The sequence below is a fragment of the Ruditapes philippinarum genome, unplaced genomic scaffold, assembly GCF_026571515.1.
Source record: "Ruditapes philippinarum isolate M1 unplaced genomic scaffold, ASM2657151v2 ctg1473_1_1_1_1, whole genome shotgun sequence".
NCBI classification, from domain to species: domain Eukaryota; kingdom Metazoa; phylum Mollusca; class Bivalvia; order Venerida; family Veneridae; genus Ruditapes; species Ruditapes philippinarum.
This window is the reverse complement of record NW_026859905.1, coordinates 42,484-64,674: the sequence shown is the minus strand read 5'-3', so window position 1 is coordinate 64,674 and position 22,191 is coordinate 42,484. Positions and strand designations below refer to the sequence as shown.

Sequence of the window (22,191 nt, the reverse complement as noted above, 5' to 3'; positions counted from 1 at the left end):
TTTTTAATTCAGAGTGTTTGTTGTGTGAAATAAAGATTTCATAATATATTGTTGGTAATCATACTGATTACATTGGACTCATACACAGCTGAAAATGTAAATTGGACCTGATAAGCGCCTCGTACAATGTAGGTTTAACAGTTGTGTTGTGTCCGACAGAATTCAGTATGGTACTCAAAGTGTGTAATAACCTTTTAATATTAGGGTGATATACTGTGGATGATATTGATTTCTTCATAATGATAAAAACCGGTATATCACTGGTTAGCATAAAATAAATAATTTGATCAATTGTTATAACTATGTGAATACAGCTGTATTGTATATTTTCCCTGAATGTACATAATGTTGATATGTGGGCAAAGAATGAGAGTCATTTTGACTAATTCCCTAAATGAATAAAGCATATTTTTGTTTCTATTCTGTCAAAACACATCTCATCTTGTATACATGCACATTTGTATTGTATAAACTCTACCAAGAATCAAAGTTCAAGAATCGTGTATTTGAGATATAACAACTGATCCTAACAAAAAATAAATAAAGAAATCAATAAATAAATAAATAAGGCCATACTTCATAAAAATCTTAATGGGAAAGCAAACATTATGAAAGAGAAAATATTAAGGCGGAGAAACATAACGAGTTCGTCCATGTATTTTACTAGTACATGCGCATGCGTACGAAACCGGTTCCCATACCTGCAAATATAAAAAAAATATTGTGAAAATATGAAATATTGATAACAATTCAATAAACAGCTAATTCGGTTATGTTATATTTTCTTTGAAAGGGAAAGTATTTCTGGGAGATGAACCTATATAGTGACGGGATAACCAATGGAGTTATGAAGACAAAGATATATTGGCCTCATGTTCCATCCAAACCTGACGCAATGTTGCAAACGAGGGAAGGATCAATCTACATATTCAAGGGAAAGTAGTGAGAACACAATAAATATGTTCATATTTCATTTCGTTTTATGCGTAATTCGAGATACAATGTATTGGCAGTTTTATATCCTGTTGATGGTTCAATGTTTGGCGTATTTTAAATTTATCTAGTTGCGCATGTCCCCTGTATATTTTGTCTTGTTTCAATTTATTCTTATATTGAGGAAGAGCACGCGAACCTTTCCATAAAAATGCTCGTGTAGATACTGCAGTTATATATACAAGTATATGTGTATTTTGCTGGATTTGACAGCGAAACGACATCTTAGGGTATTGTACCGCAAAAAGACATTGAAATGTGAACACTTAATTAAAATCAATGACTTTATCAATGAATGATAAACGCATTTTTTTTCAGCTACGATAGGTACGACCATAGAAGAGTTCTTCTAGACAAGAAGAAATTGATAGCACGTGATTTACTTGGTGCTGACTGTTCGGAGTAAGTCAGATACTTTCCTTTTAATTAAATTAGTGCTCAGACTGGGACACTACTGACAATACCAGATAATAAAAGTGTAGTTGCTTTATCTTATTTATTTCTGCTTTTATTCTGTTTATATGTTCATATGACTTATACACTCGTCGCAGACATTGCGAAATAAATATATATTTACATCATTTTATTAATTATAAAAGATCATTTCCATAATAAGTTATATGATATTAAATTGGGCCTTTAAAGTTTTATTTAAAGTTATCCGACGGTGATGTCGTAGTAACATTTTCCACTAGTTTTATCAGCAACTACTATGCCATTCACGTGCATTGATATAAATTTATTGTATTAGTTCCCCGACGGTGAATTATTGTGCACGGGGTATTTATTCATGTTTTACATACTTTTCTTTTCATGCTTAATTGTTAAGGCGGGAAATTCTTGCTACAGATTGGGAAATTTTATATGTTGTAAGGACGTGAATAAAAGGAATAAGTTAAGACTGATTTGTAAACAATCAAAGATTGATAGATGAATATTAATGTTTGTTAAATTAAATAGTTGGATTATATTTGTGATTGATTAATAGTAATCATGTTAAGTAAAAATAGATTGAAATGAATTAATATCTAAAGAGATATATGTGTTTATGTGTTTTCTTTCCAATGTCTTGGATTATTAAATATTATTAAAAGGTCACGACAAAGGTCAAGTAAAAAGGTTTTCTTTCTTTTCCCAGTGTATTATTTCTTTTCTTTTTTGTTGTATATAACAAAACAATGGCAGTAATAATTATATTGATAAGTTTGAAAATGCTTCCTAGCATAAGAGTACCAATTAACTCTCCATATAAACCTCAACAAATAAAAACATTATGCATATTCGGATATCAAAATTAGGATTACTTTGGTTACTTCAAAAACAAGTATTTAAATATATTCTAGTTAGCTGTACGAACATATTTGTATATTGATTTCATTATTCGGAAAAAAATGGAAATATTCCTGAGAAAATGAATAACACTGCTGCATATGAAAATTACAAACTCACTCGGATAAAAAAAAATTCCATAAAAATAAAGAATACTAGTAGTGTATCATGTCTAGAAATTATTTTTGTTTTAGACAATAATGAATCAACCTAATTTATCAAATTAAAAATTCAGAAAATAAAATTCAAATAAGACTCAATAATACCGACAGAAGATTTATTGTGTTTCCCGCTGTCAAATTCTAATATACAAACACGATCACCCAAACTACTTGACTTTTCAAAGTGATACTTCATCTTTTGAATTATGTTATAATAATAATTATATTATAACCAGCAACTATTTTTCTATTTAAAAATACATATGTTTAATCATATATTATAGCAAATTTTAGTTCATGTAGGACTACTGTAGAACTGAAATAGTTCACGTTAATTGTAGAATTAAAAGTACGGATAGAAAAAGTAAGGATATTAATAAGAAATGAAAATACTAGCATCTATCAAATATATTTATTTTATTGAGTATTTCCTTTTCAACATTTAAACAATTGAGGACGATATGAACAACGATTCCTTTAGTCAACATACAATTTTTGTTTTACAGTAGACATCAAATTGACACGAACAAGTCATGGAATGATTAGGCCTATCCGGTGAAATTGATCACACTGTTTAAGTTTAACTGAATATTCTCAACGGCATGGTGCCGTCGCTTGTCCTACTGCTTGTATAATGCATGGCGCTGTAGAAATACAGGCGATCGAACGGTTACTATCATACAGGAGATGACATCTTAATAGACAGTGATTTGGGTCACAACCAATAGGAATAGTGTGGTTACAATGTGCGTCACCGTTATCGTCATAATACCAAGGACACGTGGAGCGTTCACTCAAAAAACATATCGTCTGCACGGTTGATCTCTTTGAAATATTCTTCAAAACGTCCGAAATATTCATTTCTTCCATGTGTGTATCGATAATACCACCAACAGTTGAAACATTAGTGGCTGTTTCTGGTGATGTTTTATTTTGATTCCAATGGTAGGTAGAAGCATGTTGTTTGTCTGTTTTTAATAATTTAGATGGAGTATTTGTTTCACCTAAAATAGCCATGTCATCTTGTGACTTTTGAAATTGTGTTCTGTTTAAAGAAGGATTAAATTTAGACTTGATCAATGCAAGGATTGTGTTTATTCTTGTGTGATTCGATTTTTCAACCTGGACTTGTGGCGACGATTTCTGGTCACGTAAACTTTTAGATTTATGTGTGATCGCGAGTATTAAAGTCCATGATAAGACAGACACAACTATTCTGCTGACAAACATCTTCATCTCTGAAAAAGTAAAGGAGAAAAACGTAAATTATTAAGACCTAAAGCACATCTATAGTTAAACATTTACCTTTACTTTTAATAAATCAAAACATAAATCTAGCGAGATAAATGTATTGAAGAGAACAAACCTTTAAATAACCGTTTTCGTTCTCTAGAAGTCTCTAGATCTTTCTTTTACTAAATTTGATTTCAGGCTTATGATTATCTTCACCACGAATTTTGTTTTCTAAACTAGGCAAACATCTCTTACAGAAGATATTGAAATACAAATCTGTTGACCATTTGTTACATGTTTTATATGCTTTTCTTCGGAAGCTAAGCTGATGGATCTATAATTAGGATGTATGCATAATTGATAATCTAAACCAATTAAAATTATTAAGTGTAATTCTATATATTTGTTTAAAATGCAATCTACGGATCCCCTGGTGTGGTTTTAAATACATGGAGAGGGAAAAGTGATAAAAACACCGCAAATGTTTACATCTTTACAGTAAACTTGAACAGATAATTTATGCAAATAGCTTTATTTTACCAATTGAATCACTCAGATATGTTCCAGTGTTTGATGCAAGTCTCCAATGAATCTTCATTGGATGTACTCATATGTTTTTCTTCAATATACAAATATTGGTATATGTCACGTCTCACGCACGAAAGGTTTTCATAAACAAATTAATGTATGAATTTCTATGACTATGTACAACAATTTTCGAAGTAACTAATGTTTCTTAACATTGACTTAATTAAATTAAATTTTTACAACAAATTGTATTAATACCACTCATCTTCGAGGAAAAATACTATGGTATCACTGATATAGGACCCTTGATAGACGCTTCACATATATAAAAGGCCAATACTATTTCTCAAATTTTTCTTTTGATATCTTGTTATAGTTTTCCAAAACTTACACATTTTCCATGTACATGAACCATCTTTTGCTATGTTTGCTCTGTTGTTATAGTGAATTGGTATTTTGAATGGAAGTCAAATGTATCTTTGTTTACGTTTTGCTACCTTTACGACACATTACTGTATGTTAGCGCTACATTTTCAATTGTTAAACATCTCACATGCTCTAAATTTATCATTTAAACATTTTCAAACTTATGTTTGACATTTCTAAAGATAAATCTTAGGAAATATAAATTTCTTAGGCATAATGTGTTTTTAATCAAAGCACTGAAAGTACTGTTAGAGTGATTGTTACTGAGGACATGAGTATTATTAATGAATGCAGAGTAAGTACTTTGCTTACCATATGTCACGTCTTTAACATTTGCAAACACGAAGGAAGATGACATTGTTGCTACAAAATAACTTCAATTGCATTTTAAAAAGAACAGTTAATGAAACACCGGTGAATTTAAAAGTAAGCAATTTTCAGCATTTCATTTTTTTTATTAATAGAGGGGGGTGGCGGCATTTACTTACATATTTTCTTTCGATTTTTTAAGAGATGTCGGTTTGTCTAACTTGCCACTACATGGACTGGGATGAACTTGCTTTAGGATGAATGAAATACTCCGTGAACGTTTTGGTAGCACACGACACTTACTAAAATATGACAACAAAATTTTCAAGGAAGGGCGGCGTTCAATGAACGCACCCCCCCCCCCTCCAAAAAAACAAAAAAAAAACAACAACAACAACAAAAAAATCAGCAAACAGGACAACCGGCAAGGAGCCCAGCAGGACTATGCAGACTGGGCACGGATGAGTGAGGTGACACCGGCCGTTAACGCCGAACAATCCTTTGAGGATGAAAATATAACAACATTGATTGCATGTACGGGGATACTTTTTACAACCGCCTCACGGCACAAACAACACGGTTGTGAGCATAAAATATGAAAACGAGATCATCAAGGAAGGGCGGCGATCAATGAATGCAAGCCACAGTTTAGAATGGCAGGGAAGAGTTCTCGGTATGGTGTCTATTCTTTAAAGTACTTCTACATCATTTTCAGGATTAAAGTTGTTTTTGTGGCTTTTTGTGCATATGAACTATAAAAGATTAAAAAACATGGTCAGAAATCACATGCTGTTTATTGTAAATTTTGTAAATGTGCATGAAGCCATTTTTTACATTCAAGGGAGAGTTGGGGGAGGGGGCATACAATTCTGGTTTTCTACGGAATGAATCGAATTTTTTTAACTGCCTGAGTAATGAAAATGGGATAATTTCATTATAGATTGCAATGTTATGACATGTTCTCAACAAAATATGTTTTCTTTTTCCAGGTTTGTGAAGTGTGTGATTAATGGCTTCTAGATATTGACGGCAGGAACTTTCAATTGAGTGTGGGGTACTATCTAAAATTGTTTGACCTAAACAGCAAGTTAATAAATTAATCTCCTTTGTGAAGCATACTGGTACTGTTGCGAAGAAAGACTAAGCAGTAAGCCTCCAGTAGAACTAGATGTTCTATATTGTTAGTGAACTATTTATATAATTTCTTCGTGTGATATAATTTTTAGCGGGAATATTAACCACATCGGCGGTTTTGCGTTTAAATGCGATGAAAAGGATAAACTACATGGAAATAAATTAACAAATTTATTTTCGCTAACTATATATGATAAACATGTTAACATTTAACATTTTTTTGTAAACAATAAATAAATAGATTTTTATATCTGTAACAATGTGATAAATAGCTTGTAAATGTTGACTGATAAAGATATAATGATAAAACATAAATAAACAATTTCTGGGCACATCTATATAACAATTCAATAAAATAATGTGAAATAACTTATTAATTGGCACGTCAATGCAGCAATCCGAAGTATATATTAATTAATAAAAAGCAGTTTATGGACAAAATGAAGGTCTTCTAAATACAAATGGAATATCAGAATAATATTGAATTCTACATGTACTGGGTATATGTGGATACAAAACAAAACTATCACAGGAACGTATATTTTTAGAAAATAAGAACATTTATAAATATTAATATGTATAGTGAAAAGCGTTAAAACTTTAGTCATTACTAACCGCATGCGGATAATATTTAAGTCAAGTATAAAAAAACTCTTAGTAACTTTAGGCTTGAGGATAAACAAAAATGTTTTATTTTATTTTGCCAATAATTTCTAGAGTGCAGATATTCGTACTCTAATTCTAATACAAAGACAATCTTGTCTGAGATTTTTTTTTAATTCAGAGTGTTTTCTGTTTAAGAATTGGTGGCGTGAATTGTTCATAATATATTGTTGGTTATCATACTGATTTCACTGGACTGAAAATCTAAATTTGTAATTCATTATGGTACTCAAAAATGTGTAATAATCTAATAATATTTGGGTGTTTTACCGCGGGTGATATGGATTTCTTCATAAGGATAAAACCCGGTGTCTCATTGGTAAGCATAAAATAAATAATTTTATTGTTATAACTATCTGAACATTGTATTTTTTACCTTATATACACAATGTTGATATGTGGGTAAAGAATTTTGGTCATTTTGGCTAAATTCCTAAATGAATGAAGCATATTTTTTGTTTTGTTCTGTTGACACACCTCTCCACTTTTATGCATGTACATATGTATTGTTCAAAAGACATTAGTTTAACCAAGAGCAAAGTTCAAGAATTGTACATTTGAGATATAACAATTGATCCTTGCATAAATAAATAAGGTTACATTTTTACATTACTTCATTAAAATCACACTGGGAAAGCAAACATAATTAAAGAGAAAATATTAAGGTGGAGAAACATAACGAGTAACATAATGAAACAGAAAATATTAAGGTGGAGAAACATAACGAGTAACATAATGAAATAGAAAATATTAAGGTGGAGAATTATAACGAGTAACATAATTAAAGAGAAAATATTAAGGTGGAGAAACATAACGAGTAACATAATTAAACAGAAAATATTAAGGTGGAGAACCATAAGGAGTACCATAATGAAAGAAAAAATATTAAGGTGGAGAAACATAACGAGTAACATAATTAAACAGAAAATATTAAGGTGGAGAAACATAACGAGTAACATAATTAAACAGAAAATATTAAGGTGGAGAAACATAACGTGTTCGTCCATGTATTCTACTGGTACATGCGCATGCGTAAGAAACCGGTTCCCATACCTGCAAATAAAATTACAAATATTGTGAAAATTTGAAAGACTGATCAATTCAAAGATCACTTATAGATAAAGGAACTATATGAGTTGATATTGCTCATAATATGATAGTTTTACTGCATCTATCTTAAAACCAATTTCCCCTGGACTATTTAATTTCAAAATAATAATCATTTGTAATGTAATGTAATGATAAATCTGTGAAAGGTTAACGCCTCCTACTCACACGTGTTATTTACAGGACATCTGAACTGATTAAATCCTACGCTCAGTTTTAAATGTTTTGTATTATACATCAGGCACAACTTTTTTATAACCTTGTAAAACACAGATGTTTACACTATAAACAGTTGACATATGGTTCTAATGTGAGAAGCAAGTACCTGTGCATATAAAATGTTCCCAGAGCTTGTCCTTCCAATGACACGCCGTACTTGAAGAAAATAGAACAAAGGTGTGCATCGTCTAGGTGTATGGTAGTGAACCCATGGTGCTAGGCAATGTAAACATCTACACAGAACCTTAATGTCGAAACATATCATTGTTATTTAATGCTGATAATAATACTCGTAATAGCTCTATACGTTTTTCATTACTCAGCTATTTTTTTATTATTGATGTACTGTTTTGCCAGGACTAATCTGTAAAGCCGACATAATTATCGAGTTCTTGCATCAGTTATACATTTATTTGATTTAAGGCACATCATGTCCCAGAATGCTTTTATTTTTACTTATCAATAGTGTTTTTCTGGTATCCTGTTATAGTTGCCAAAGAATTATTCTTTGGCTAATTGCCTGAACCATATAGTTTGCTTCTGTTGCTTTTTTTGGCAACGAGTTAAGTTATAGTGAGTTTTTATTTTATATGAAAGTCAAAATACTACTTTGTTTACATTCTGCTGCTTTTATGACAAATAATTTCCCATCAGTGCTTCTTCATTAGGTGATATCCTTCTGACATACTATAAAACCATTACATAAATGTTAACGAACTCATGTTTGTTCTTTCTAAAGAAAGAAAAATATATTGGTTTGCCAGCGAAACGTGGGGATATAATGTATGTATACTCATGACCTATATAATATTACATGTCTTACGATATTATATTTGAGCGGACCATATTTTCATTTCTGATCTTTGCGGAGAAATTCTTCTTGTTATACGGGTCTACCTGCACTGTCAATATGCCAAATATGACTAAGAAGAATATTGTATATGCTAGGTAACAAAATAGCCAAATTACCTGATAAAGAGCGACTGGTTCTCTATTAACATCAACATCTAGAACCCTATATGAGGGACACACTTTAATTGTTGTTGTGTTAAAATCAGAAAGAGATGGGCAGCTATGTCTGTGCGACATTATAAAATCTTGTTCAACAAAATGTTTGTCTATTTCCGAGAATGGCATTAACAGTTCACTGTTTTCATATGAGATATCGCCGATCATTCGTGCTCTGAAACAATATACGACAAGTGTATGATATTTAGAAAATGTTATACTTAAACAAGTCAAGATAAGATGCATGTACAATTATTTTTATCATTAATTTCATATTTTTTATTGAGATATTTAAGAAACGTTGCCAGTATCGTTATCTACCAGTTTGGTGTTGCAGGAACTCCTTTAATTAAATAATATAACATCCTCTATAACCAACATTTTAAATGTTTCTGCGTTCTTTTCCCTATATTTCTATGATAATGTATATGTCCTCTGGAATTATTATGCATATGTATAGAATATACATGTACATATATGTAGCATGATTACTGGGATGTTTTTTTCTAACTGCAAGCTTGCACTGAGAATAAATTTGTTTCAGTTGTCACATTTTGAGATAAATAAAGCAATTGTTTTATGCAATCTACGTCTAAAATCTGCTCATTTTTATTTCATCACCTGACACTATTACATGTTTGCATAGGAAGCAAACAGGAACATAGCTCCAAAATCAAGTATAAAAAATATACTTAAACAAAAGCTTTTCTTACTTTCTTGACACAATTTGTTGATTGTGTTGTAATATAGCCCTGTCACGTGACAACAGGTAATATCTCGACACTGATATGGCACGAGTGGGGTTCTGCATGACATAGAACAAGGTAAGCAGGAAGAATGTATTTATCTTAGAATACCAACAGCCTGGCACCGCCTGCAATATAATATTCAAATTACATGTTTGCATGTTTTAAAAACAAAGGTCCATATTGCATAATTATATTCATACTAAGAGGAGCAATGACCTAATCTAAAACAGATTTATCTATCGGACTACTGTATGTCAATGCGCGACAAATGCAGCTTCAGTATATTTTAATTAAGGGAACAGTAACATTTATACAGGCATTATGAACACCGAACAATGAAAAGCTCTCTCATATCATATGGTAAATGTTTGGAATGTATAACATATACTTTGTGCTTATTCTTAAGCGCTTTAAATACTAACATAATGTGTAACAAGTATCTCAAGACCCAACCACAAATCTCAAATAAAAATGATACTGATAATAATAACATTATCATTATTATTGTCGTTCTTATTATTATTGTTGTTATTATTATTGTTGTTGTTGTTTTCTTCTTTATAGAAAATTATAGAATATCGAAAATATTTCCACAGTTCAAATTTGAAGGCGTATCCCAAGATTACATAAAACAATACCTTAAATTTTAGTAAAAAAATCTTTCTAGTTTTTAAAATAAAATACCATGAAATCCTTATTAACTATTATACTGTATGATGATTTAGAATAAATAAAGAAAACATGATACAATGCAAATAAAACAAGGGGAATAAAAGATAATCGGCGTAAAATCAATAAATGGATTAAGTCCAGAATGAAATGAATTGATATATCAATTGTGATAATTAGCGATCTCAATATTTTAGGTTAAATCTATCTATTTATTATTTCTATTATTAATTTTCAAATTTAGATATAGTTTGCTATTTTATATAAAAATCACTAGTTGTGTCAGCAAATAAACAATGTGTTATTGTCCCTTTAGTACCTTAGAACGAAGAAGACAACTAGCTTTCAAGAAGCCTAAAATCTGTTATACAACACATTATATAATTCACAATATAGGGATAATTTACAGTGAAAATGTAAGGAAAAAAATATTTTTTTTTCATAATAATTATTAATTAAAATACAGATCCATCAGGTTTTTCTGAATATTTTTTCTTGATATTCAATCGCAATGGTATTGATAATTTGCAAAATTGCGGCAAAACTATTGGATAAAAATAGTGATAAAGTGGACAGATCACATGAAGATAAATTTGAGTTAATGAACATTCAAAATTTTGTCTCCTTCAACTATTTTTTCTTGTTTTCAAAGATACATAAAATGATGTTTATGCTAAATGTCATAATGGAATTAAAATGATTTGAAATATTGCAATTTTAGATTAATTATTTTGAGTATATTTACAAAAATATTTACAACATGTTCTTATAAGAGTTGATCTTTATGTCGTTTCTTGTTATTACTTTTTTCTTTTAATCTTTCATTGATAAAACAGAAATGAACACTCTAGCTCATTCATAAATACATACTATAATACATTTACTTTATCATCATCATTTAAATTGTTCACTCGTGAAGAACACTATGCTGAAAAAATGGCAAAAGCCTGTAACAACCAATTCTTGAAAAAAGTTTCATATTTTATATTGGTGATGAACATGGCTTTTGAAAATTGGCTAAATGAACCATTTTTTTATAACCAGAATATAGTATTTGGTGATAAAAGTGTGTGTGTGAATGTTTTCTTATTACAAATCTTGATACTTAAAAAGTGTTACATGTATTAATGACATTGTTTGATAAAGATAATATAATCTATATAATCTTGACTTAAGATAAATTACAAAGTCTGTTTGGTTTGAGCATAAATATTCTACAATATATAGCAATCAAATATAGAATCAATAAATTACATAAAAAAAACTCAAAATTATTGTAAATCTTATAGAAAGCAAAAACAACCCCTCTTAACTAACTTCTTATTTATCTGTCATTAAATAAGACCAAACAAGGAACCGGTGCCATATACAAAATACTTAAACATAACACTGAAAAAAAACCAACAAGTCATCATAAATTTTCAGTTGCACAAACCAAATGGAAATCTTATTATAGTTTGCCCTTTAACAACACTAAAAATACTAGTACTTTAGAATATTACATAGAATATTACCACTAAATTACCTTACAAACTAAAATTGAGAGACTCTGTTTATATTGTAATTTAGAAAATAAAAGCATTGAACAACTCTTTTGGTCATGTGTTAACCCATCTATTAAGGTTATGAATGAAGTAAAAAAAAGTATGAGAAAGAAAATAATAATTATGTACAATTATAAATAAATGAATGGAAAACTATCCTAGGTACAAAAAAATATACCATTATATAATGCAGTGCTATTAATAAAAAATGTGTTATTTTTAGATGTTACTGTGATTTTACCTAAATTCATTTTTTTTCTTCAATTTCATTACAATTTAAACAGAAGTATAGCTTTCAAAAGAAACATATTTTTAGATTTTAAAAAAGAATGGAATCTAGTCAAAACATTTTCTGGACGCCTTAGATTAAGTTTATATGTAAATATTTGCAACGAAAACTCCATCTACGGTCTTTGTAACAAGTAGTGAGCCAAGTTTGTTAATATTTATTAATTTTCTTATATACATGTATGTATCTTATAGTATTGTTTCTTGTCATTGTATACATTTTTAATTATACATGAAATGTAATTGTAAGGTGATGTTTGGAATGTGTATTACATTCATAGTTTCAAACAAAACTTGAGAAATTAAAGTTCTAAAAAAATGTTCTTTTATATTTACTCTTCCCTTGAGATGCAGTTTATTTATATCAATGAATTCAGCATATTATTTAGATAGAATATGTCTGAAACCTTACTGATTTAAGAAGTTTTAATAAAAGTGAGACATAAAAGTTGGACAATATATAATACAAAGTCTTACACAAGGTATCAAAATTATGTGTGTCATAAAATTGTACAAAACAAAGTTCAACTTATGTTACACTTTCTTTTGATACTTTGTAAATCAGTATTTTTGATAAGCTTTAATATAACGCCCGTCATGAATGTTCATGTATAAAAAGCGCCGAATTATGGAAGTAAAAAATCATATTCTAAAAGAAAACAATAAAATTATGAAAATATGTATTTCAAAAGTTTATTAAATTAGAAAGTTGACTTCAAATGAAGAAATTAATTCTCCATTAAGCAATAATATAAATCAAATGAATTAAATAATTAAAAATTATAGTAATTTATCTGAAATATTTGTTATAGAATCAACAAATTATCGTCAAACCTGCTGATAAATGAAGTTATAAAAAATCTGTCTGATAAATCATTTTAAATCATATGCGATAATTATACAAAAAAACTAAAATAGATATAAAGTATTAACTTACCGTCATCATTATTATCAATCACAAAACTCATCTGATATTAAAGATCAAAGTTAACATTGAAATCAGAATCATACAGTCTTGTCAAGTTTGTAAATAAACGCTGTTATCTCATGTAGTTTTAGGAAATCCAAACTGAGTAAATTACGAGTATCATACCCGGAAGGAAACAATGCTCTATGATTGGACGATTTTAAATGTATTCATTTATTTATTTTCCGAAAACGGGTATCAAATTTGGCGCGTGATTGGCTGTGCAATATTTGAGTTACAGAACAAAAGTGTAAATACTTTATTATAATAATCGATATACACTTAAATAACGATACAAAAAATAAATAAATACGTTGTGGTCAGTTGTAGATTATATTTTTTTCCACAAAAACACGGAATTTTAGCTGATTTGTTTATAAATTATGTTGATTAAATATAGAAAATTCTACAATATACAAACTTATGCCCGATTGAAAATGGATAACTTTTTTTTGTTTTAAGAAAATCGTCATACCCGGAAGGAATTTAAGCTGTTTTGTTTATAAATTATGTTGATTAAGTATAGGTTAAAATTTTATTAGTACGTATTTACAAAATTAAATTTAATTTTGTAAATATGTACAAATAAATTTGAACCGGCTTAGTGTTTTAAATTATTTTTAAATACAGTCGTTTAGGGTGTTCCGGATCTTAGTTAGTTCCGGACCACTGTCAGTAAACTAATAAAATTGTGAAACATGTGGTAAATATTTCTTGAAATGGTTGTTTGATTTTGAAAGAATGGTCTTTTCTGGAGAAATTGTCGGTTATTTATTTACCAAAAGCGATTTTCATGACATGATTTTTTTACTGATGACAAGTGACCTTCACATTTACTCCAGAAAAAGTACGGGAAAAAATGGCGATTCTGTGAACAGGGCCTCGTGAATCGGTAAATATTGAACCAATACATCATGTTTATATACCAAAATGTTCACAAACATGTCCTCTGTCAATCAAAATAAGCGAAAATACCATCACCTGTTCTTGACAATAGTCACATGCCATAAAATGAAAGCAGTCGTTCGGCTAGTTTCGGATCACGTGACCTTCCATACTGGGGGTGTTCTCAAAAGCACTTTGGACTGTCAAAACAGCTGATTTCAAGTCACAATTGATGTTTAATAATGTTGTAAATTAAAATGTGTTACTGTTTTGATAATTGGGATATTTTTCCTGAATTATAGCTGATTTATTGAGGATTTATTTGTTTGAAATGTGATTTTATGTTAGAATGTTATCTGAATGTATTTAAATTACAACTTTATTTAACAGACTGACAGAGTTATTCATGCAAAATATATTTATGTGTTTCATTTTTTATTTCCTGTTGTATGGTGAAATTAAAAACAATTTCAAATAACATCAGTTGCACTTAAATATGTAATTTATTTTCAGAAATGGGGAAACCAAAACATCAGAGTCCAGCTGTCAAAAAAGCAAACGCAGTTAAAAAGAAGTACAACAGGGGCTCACCTGGGAAATCACTCCGGTGCAAGAGAGCAATTCTGGCCATAGAAAAAAAGAGGTAACTGTCAGGAAAGCATCAGAACTGTATGGCTTATCTTATGGTTATTTACATAGGTGTCTTTTTGGAGAGGTTGAATTAGATAGTCGAAATGGTCCACAGCCGATTTTCACTTTAACTGAAGAAGAGGCGATGGCACATTGGCTGAAAGAAATGGCCAGTCGAGGCATGGGAGATTTTTTGGACTTAGTTCAGAAATTAGCCACCAATGAAAAAAAACAAACACCATTTGCTAATAATAGGCCTGGATATGACTGGTACTATGCATCCATGAGGCGTAATAGTCACATCGTTGAAATGAGAACTGAAACCCCACTGGAAACTTGTAGAGCTAAACTTACATAAGAGAAGACAGACAAATGGTACAGTTCATTTAGAGAGTTTTTAGTCATTGAAAGGATTGATTGATAAGCCAACCCGCATATGGAATGCTGATGAAACAGGGTTCAGTATGGGAAGTACATTCGGCAAAGTCATTGGCCCAACAAGAGCAGAACACCAACTCAAGTGCCTCATTTGTCTGGTGGTCACAGTAAACAGCGTCTTACTCTAATGTTCTGTGGGTCAGCAGATGGAACAATGATGCCCCCCTTCTTTGTTTATCCTGACCTAAACCCAGAGGATACAATCCGATGACTGTGCTCTTTATGGATCTGACATAGCGTACACAAAGAAAGGCTGGATGGATGCTCCTACATTTGAGAAATTCCTAGACCACTTCCATAAATATGCTGGTGAGGAACGCCCAGTGCTTTTGTTAATCGACAGTGTCAGCAGTCATATTTCTAGTGCAGCATTTGAGTTAGCTAGTAAAAGGGGTATTGAACTTTACCGAATAGTGGTGAATGCTACACATCTAATGCAGCCACTTGATGTTGGGGTGTTTGGACCCCTGAAACAGCGTTGGCACCAGGTTGTCAGAACCCACACACGAAATAGCCCCGGAACACCGATCAGCAAAGAGAACTTTGCAGAAAAAACTGAAAGAGGCATTTCTGTTGTTTTACAAGCCAATGACAATTATCAATGCATTTCGGTCCTCTGGAATTTATCCTGTTGACAGCACTGTGATCACTAAGGAGCACGTGAAACCAGGTATCAACATTCAGTAGCACAGAGTCAGCATCTCTGGAGATAGAGTCCAATACCGAGTGTTCCTCAAGTAAATCAACAACAGTCGCAATTGTGGAACCACCGCATGGACCATCACTGGCTTTTCAAGCATTAGAAAGTGCACTAACAACACCTACAAAGGCAAAATACGCTAAACGTCTGGAAGAGGGATATGATATTCAAGGTCAATCTCCATGCTTCCATGTATATAAGAAGCTGTTGTCTGAATCGAGATGTGAAACTGTAACCAAAGAGCCTAAAACTTCAGAAAATGCTACAGACTCTCTGACAGAAAAAACTTCTAAGGACACAGCTGTGGTAACAAAGTCTCAGCCTGCTGAGGTCATATTGGAAAGTGATCATGACAATATATTTGTACAGAATGAACAAAATGTTGAAAAAGAGCCTGTCTCTGGACTTGATTTGCTTGCATCAGCTGCATCTTTACAAAGCCAAGACTCAGTTCAGACAGAAATCAGATCACCAGTGTTATCACCAATATTGAAAGTGTCGCTTACATTCCCATCAGCAGAGCAGAAAACAAAACCAAAACGAAAGTCACAACTTGAAAACTTACCGGACAACCTCACATCATCAGAATCTCTACGTAGCATGTCTCTGAAAAGCTTAAGTAAATAAGAGCATTTAAGGAAAGAGAGCTGAAGGCAAAAAGAAAGTATATGTCTCAGTTGCTGAAGCAGAACAGTAAAACAAAAGCAAAAAGTAAGAGAAATACTAACACATCTGAAGGCAGCAGTTCTAGTAATTTGAGGTCAGCTGGGAAAAGAACAACTAGAAAGAATGTTAAACAATCAAAAGCAAAAGAGTCTTCAAGTCAAGAAGAGGATAATGTGACATGTATGCGTTGTCAAATACGTTTTCTTGAGGAGCGCGAACTGGGGGTGGAACATCTATGGGTACAATGTGACCTCTGTGATCAGTGGTTGCACACAGAATGTAGTGAAGACCCTGTAGTTAGGGACGATGACTTCTACTGCTATAAATGTGAGTTCTAATCACATATTTAGCATTGCACAAAACTACACCTTACTGTTATATAAACATTCATGTATTATGTTAACCCATCCCAATATAATATGTTTTAATAACCAACATCAAAGGCCACACTGCACTGTTTGCACTGTATTATTGAGTCATGGTTATATTATTATGTATGACTGCTGAAACACTGTTGAAAACGGCATACAAATGAAACCAACCTTATTATTTTAGGTAGAAAAACAGCTTTCCTAGCAATTCCATTATTCTGTATACTGTATTGTCTATTTTCAGGCAAAAACCAATGAACCAGTTCAAGGCCCTTCAGAAGCAAGTGATCCTGCTTTGTTAAAAACTATTGTGCTGGAAAATAGTGTTGTTAAGGGATACCACGCATACCAAATCAAACCACCAATTACAGATCCACCAACTAAACTTAGGGTGGACAGAGAGTACACTAACATTGTTGATCGAGATGCCTGTCTAGTATGGTTGCCAAGAACTTGAGGAGTTCGATGAAAAAACTGCATGACGTGATTACAGACCATCAGAGGCACTTAAAATTATCAGATATTGCTGGTTTGCCTGTTGGACATGCACCCAGAGTGTTAGCAGGGTTTTTCAGGACTGTGCTAGACGAAGATGGCAGTGTGTATGCTGTTGCTACTGGTGAACCCTGTCAGAGCTTTCCTCCCTGGCCAGCACCTGGGGACAAAAGGTGGTGGAGCAGTTATCCCTTGCTCCTATTATATTACAAGTACACCAAGCAAATTCGAATATAACCTTTCCTTGTTGAGCTCTACTTTGGAAAAAATGGCAGAAGGTTCAGTTATGAAAGTGTCATGTATGTAGTTATTTGTACATGTAGATATATCAGTTTTGAGCACACTCTGTGACATTGATCTGAACATTATAATTATATAATGTGTACTTTTCTAGTCCTTTTGTATGTTGTCTATTTGATTATTCTTTGATTAACTGTGATTGCCCTGTTCAACCAATTATTTAAGATCATGATCTCAATCAGTGTTTACATGCTTTATAATCTAGTCATTTTGTATGTTGTCTATTTGATTATTCTTTGATTAACTGTGATAACCCTGTTAAACCAATTATTTAAGATTATGATCTCAATCAGTGTTTACATGCTTTATAATCTTGTTAGCTACTGTGTCAATTGTTACGATCTTGTTTAATAAATAATTCTGAATAATAATAGTTTAATCATTATTCTCTTAAATTGACCCATGTGTAAAATGGCCTTTTTGTCTGTTCTTCTGATAATTAATGCCAATGGCTTTTACAAACAAAGAATATTTCTGAAACACATCACAATTACTGATAAGTAACCTATTGGGAAGGTTTTTGAAAATGTTTTGAGAAGATCCCCAATATGGTCCGAAACTGCCTAAACTGAACCGGAAATAACCAAAAGGTCAATGCTGCTCGAAGGTACAATCAGAATGAAAGCTAACAGCTTTTTGCAAAAACTTATGTTGGTTAAAGAGAGGAAGAATTTATCTTTCTCTTGAAACAAATAAAATTCCAACAATGCTACTTTCAGATAAGTGACAAATATAATTGTTGTTAGCGATCCAGAACACCCTAAACGACTGTTTTTGTTTTATGAAAATCGTCATACCCGGAAGGTAATAATGTATACATTTTTTCTTCTTCTAAGAACAGTTTTAATGAAGAAATTGTAACGGCAGATAAATGCAAAGAAAATCACTGTCAATAAACACAGTCTGGTAGATAAAAAGAAATAGCACCAGGGACGCACTGCCATGCAGCAACCTGACAGTGGCAAACCCTTTTACAAATGTTCGTGTATTTTGATATTTCTTGGGTTTAAAAAAAAACGTAAATCTTTTAAAACTTTGCATTTATTGGCTTGTCTGATAAATAGCGGGACACTGGGTTTTGAAAAATATGCTATAAAATACTTCATGACACTTAAGGTCAGCTTCGCTTAAATAGTGAACCAACGTATACCCACATTTATATTAAACAAACGGATAAAGTTCTATCGAAAGTTGAAAAGTACATTGATAAATTAGATCTGCATAAATCAACGGTTTTGGACGGCATTGATCCAAATATTTTACGTTACTGTGGTAACCACATCACTTCATTCATTGCGTTTATTTTAATAATACTGGCTTATTCCCTGACTCTGTCAAATGAGCTTTCATTCTCCCTATATTTAGAGGTGACGATAATAATATCCGAGCAACTACAGACCTATATCTATTCTGTCTACAATATCAAAAATATTTCTCATAAAACACTATTCTTCTTTAAAAAAATAAAAAAATCAGGGTTTAGACAGTATTATTCATTTATACAGTATTATTTCGCTATTTACAAGCATGGTTCACATCTATAGATTCTGATATGCTTGAACTGTTTTTTAAATCAAAGAAAACCTTTTGATCTTGTTGACTATACAATTTTATATGTTTAAACTTTATCTTTTTCCGTTTCTATTCTTGGCCCGTTTTTATTCTTATTATTGCTCCGCGTCCACAGGCGCGGAGCTATTTGTGTTGACTATTTTTTTGTCCATGGACCCGATTTTTATCAATTAATCCCTTCGATTTACAGCAAAAAATAAATTCGGAATCAAGAACTCCTTCCGAATTCTATTATTTAAAGTCATATATTTGTCCCCCCCTTCGGTAATTCGCAGCATGTCATATTAATGAATGACAACGGGGACAAATTTCACGCCTCAACCGCTTGGAAAGCAGTTAAAAGACAAAACAAAAAATAAACTTAAATTCGGAGCTTTATTTCTTACATGTGTATCTTCTACAGGAAATTACTTATTATTTTGTAGGTCACAGTGGGTTATGTCAGTATTTTAGTGCTATACATGAATTCGAAAGCTATTAATAGCTAGATGACCTTAATTAACATTGTGTAAGTCCGAAAATGTGTTTATAGAAGTAGCTTTAGTCTAAACGAAAAGGCCATTCGTGTGGAGAATTTTGCAGGAAATGAAATGCAAACATATTCCACAATAAATTGCACTCTTTATAAATTTATCAGGCCATTTTTCACGAATTGTTATATCATAGTATTATCATTTTGAAATTGTCTTTTCCGTATGTTCTTTCCGGTATGTTGCTCCTATTTTTTTACGGCCCTGATTACACTTATGACATTTTTTATCTTGAATATTTAAATCGATCATGATTTCTCGAATATTTTTTCTATTTTGTTTGAAGGCAATTGGTTTTATGGTGGTTTGAGTAGAATGTTGATTTGCCGAATACTGTGACATTTTAACAACAGTAACTTTCGTCTGCAGTTTGAACATGAGGTGCTATGGGTGTATAGGAATGTAAGCAATTCAACAAAATAGTAGATTGCTCTCCCAATAAATCAATTCACAATAACTCTTTATTTAACACCAATGCCAAGCAGCTTTTATGTATTTGACTCCCACGAACATGATATCAGTTAGTGAATTTCCTCATACTAGTCTTAAATTCAGGTAATAGTTTTCCATTTTATTGATCAATAATGTTTCACCATATAACATGTATAACACAAAAATTCCTGAATTCGGTCTTTTTGAAATTCATCCCATTTTTTTCATTCCAGTGTGTGTTATTCTTTCAGTATTTATCTGGAACTTGAAATATATCTACTGTATCTTAAATCCCAGGTATTAATATAAACCATTTTTTAATTTGACATAAAAAATGACATAAAAATGCATGTATATTAGACCTTTTTGTTACTATTTTTATATTTGTTACAATTATAATAATAAAAAACGAACTTTGTTCATTTTGACTACTGTTTTGTGTGTTCCAAAGAAAATACATTTAATATAAACCTACCAAAGTTCATGATGAGCAATGTCTTTTGTCCTCCCATTCAGCCGTTTATCTATGATATACAATGCTGGTAAAATCCAATTGACCATTGAAAACTTTATAAGTATATCTAGTCATCATGTCAACTAGTTCATCGTCATTTGCTGCCTGCATTTGTTGCTTGGACGCCCTTTGATGCTTTGCATCAATTTTTTTTCTTGTAATATCATGATATACCATTTGCCGCGAACATGCAAAGAACATTTTGAAAAGTAAAGTCCATGAAAGTTTTTGTTTTGGCTTATTTACATATCGATTTTATACCCTGATTAGTTGTTCATATTTGTAGAAAATGAGTAGCATTATAGGTGAAAAACAAATGTACATGTTTTGATATTTTTTATCAACTTATATTACTGACTACAGTAGTGACACAAACAGAACAATGTTGCACTACTGTCATGTCACATTACATTTACAAGTCTTGTAAGTCTTGTTTTTGTTCAATGGAATTACTTTCCTTACCAGGTAGGCATCAGTGAAAGCATTTTTTTTTAATTTGATACCTGGCCCCTCTCTCATGAATAGTGCATACGATAAGTATAATTGTGAAAAAAAAAGATTTACAAAACATCCGGAATAATGTACAATAGTGCTTTATCTGAATAGAACATGACCTGTGCGAAGCAATGCTTTGGTAAGGTATCTTAATAGGCGGTTTAGATATCTATCTATATTTTCTATATACCTCGATGTTTTATATCTTATGGTTTTCGATTAGACACTTCAATATATTAATGACATTCACAGTAAAAATAAAAAATCATTACGGAAGATAAAAAATAAAATTGGCCGATACAAATTTATTTCTCACTTCAAATCGAAGTTTCTTATCTCTGCTCTCTTCACGCCAAAACTTTTTCTATATGTGTGTAATTTTCATTAATTAGTAAACGAATATAGCTCGGAAATTTGGACGTTGCTGCATTACTTCTACAGATCAGTTTCGTAAGTTTTTATTTCATTATTATGACCAGTTGATATTTTGTTCTGCAACTATAGACAGCCAGGGTGGAGTATTTTTCGCGTACAACAGTGTTTTTTTTTCACCCAACATAAACAGTAATAAATCAGTCACAAGTTGGGTTAAATTGTGAATTTCACAATCACGAGGAGAAGCCTACTCTCTGTTACTTTAAACGTCAACACTATCTAAATTCAATCTAAAACAATGTGAAATGCACCAGCCCTCTTTTTTTTAGCAGCTCTCAATATGTTTCTTTACAGTAACAATTGTTCAGTTGGAACAGTCCTGTAAGCAAGCGCATAATACACATTTAATCCTTTCGCAAGGAATCGGCGTATTGAAGAATACACCTGAAGACGCTAAAAGG

At 31.4% G+C, this 22,191-nt stretch overlaps 1 protein-coding gene across 3 annotated transcripts; it reads right to left on the bottom strand.

Annotated features, from left to right (window-relative positions):
• Window positions 1-202: 202 nt before the first annotated feature.
• LOC132758249 (uncharacterized) lies at window positions 203-13,450 on the bottom strand. 3 transcript variants are annotated; one of them, XR_009629554.1, is made up of 6 exons: window positions 13,298-13,450; window positions 9,824-9,984; window positions 9,072-9,285; window positions 8,209-8,346; window positions 7,047-7,829; window positions 203-213 (listed from the first exon to the last, which is right to left on the bottom strand). XR_009629554.1 is itself a non-coding variant. In XM_060749805.1 (5 exons), the coding sequence occupies exons 1-5, from the start codon at window positions 13,304-13,306 to the stop codon at window positions 3,716-3,718; spliced, it is 528 nt and encodes a 175-aa protein (XP_060605788.1). In that variant the 5' UTR covers window positions 13,307-13,450; the 3' UTR covers window positions 2,921-3,715. The 3 variants fall into 3 exon arrangements, 2 of the variants coding, with proteins under 2 accessions (XP_060605788.1, XP_060605787.1); XM_060749805.1 differs by lacking the exons at window positions 203-213; window positions 7,047-7,829 and adding an exon at window positions 2,921-3,721; XM_060749804.1 differs by lacking the exon at window positions 203-213 and having other exon boundaries at window positions 6,268-7,829.
• Between the last annotated feature and the right edge of the window lie 8,741 nt (window positions 13,451-22,191).

Excerpts from the sequence above, each read along its gene's own strand:
- LOC132758249 (XM_060749804.1), bottom strand. Across the intron at positions 9,286-9,823 it reads CAACAAATTGTGTCAAGAAA|AGCACGAATGATCGGCGATA; the intron begins GTAAGAAAAGCT and ends ATATTGTTTCAG. Across the intron at positions 7,830-8,208 it reads GGAACATTTTATATGCACAG|GTATGGGAACCGGTTTCTTA; the intron begins GTACTTGCTTCT and ends TTTTATTTGCAG.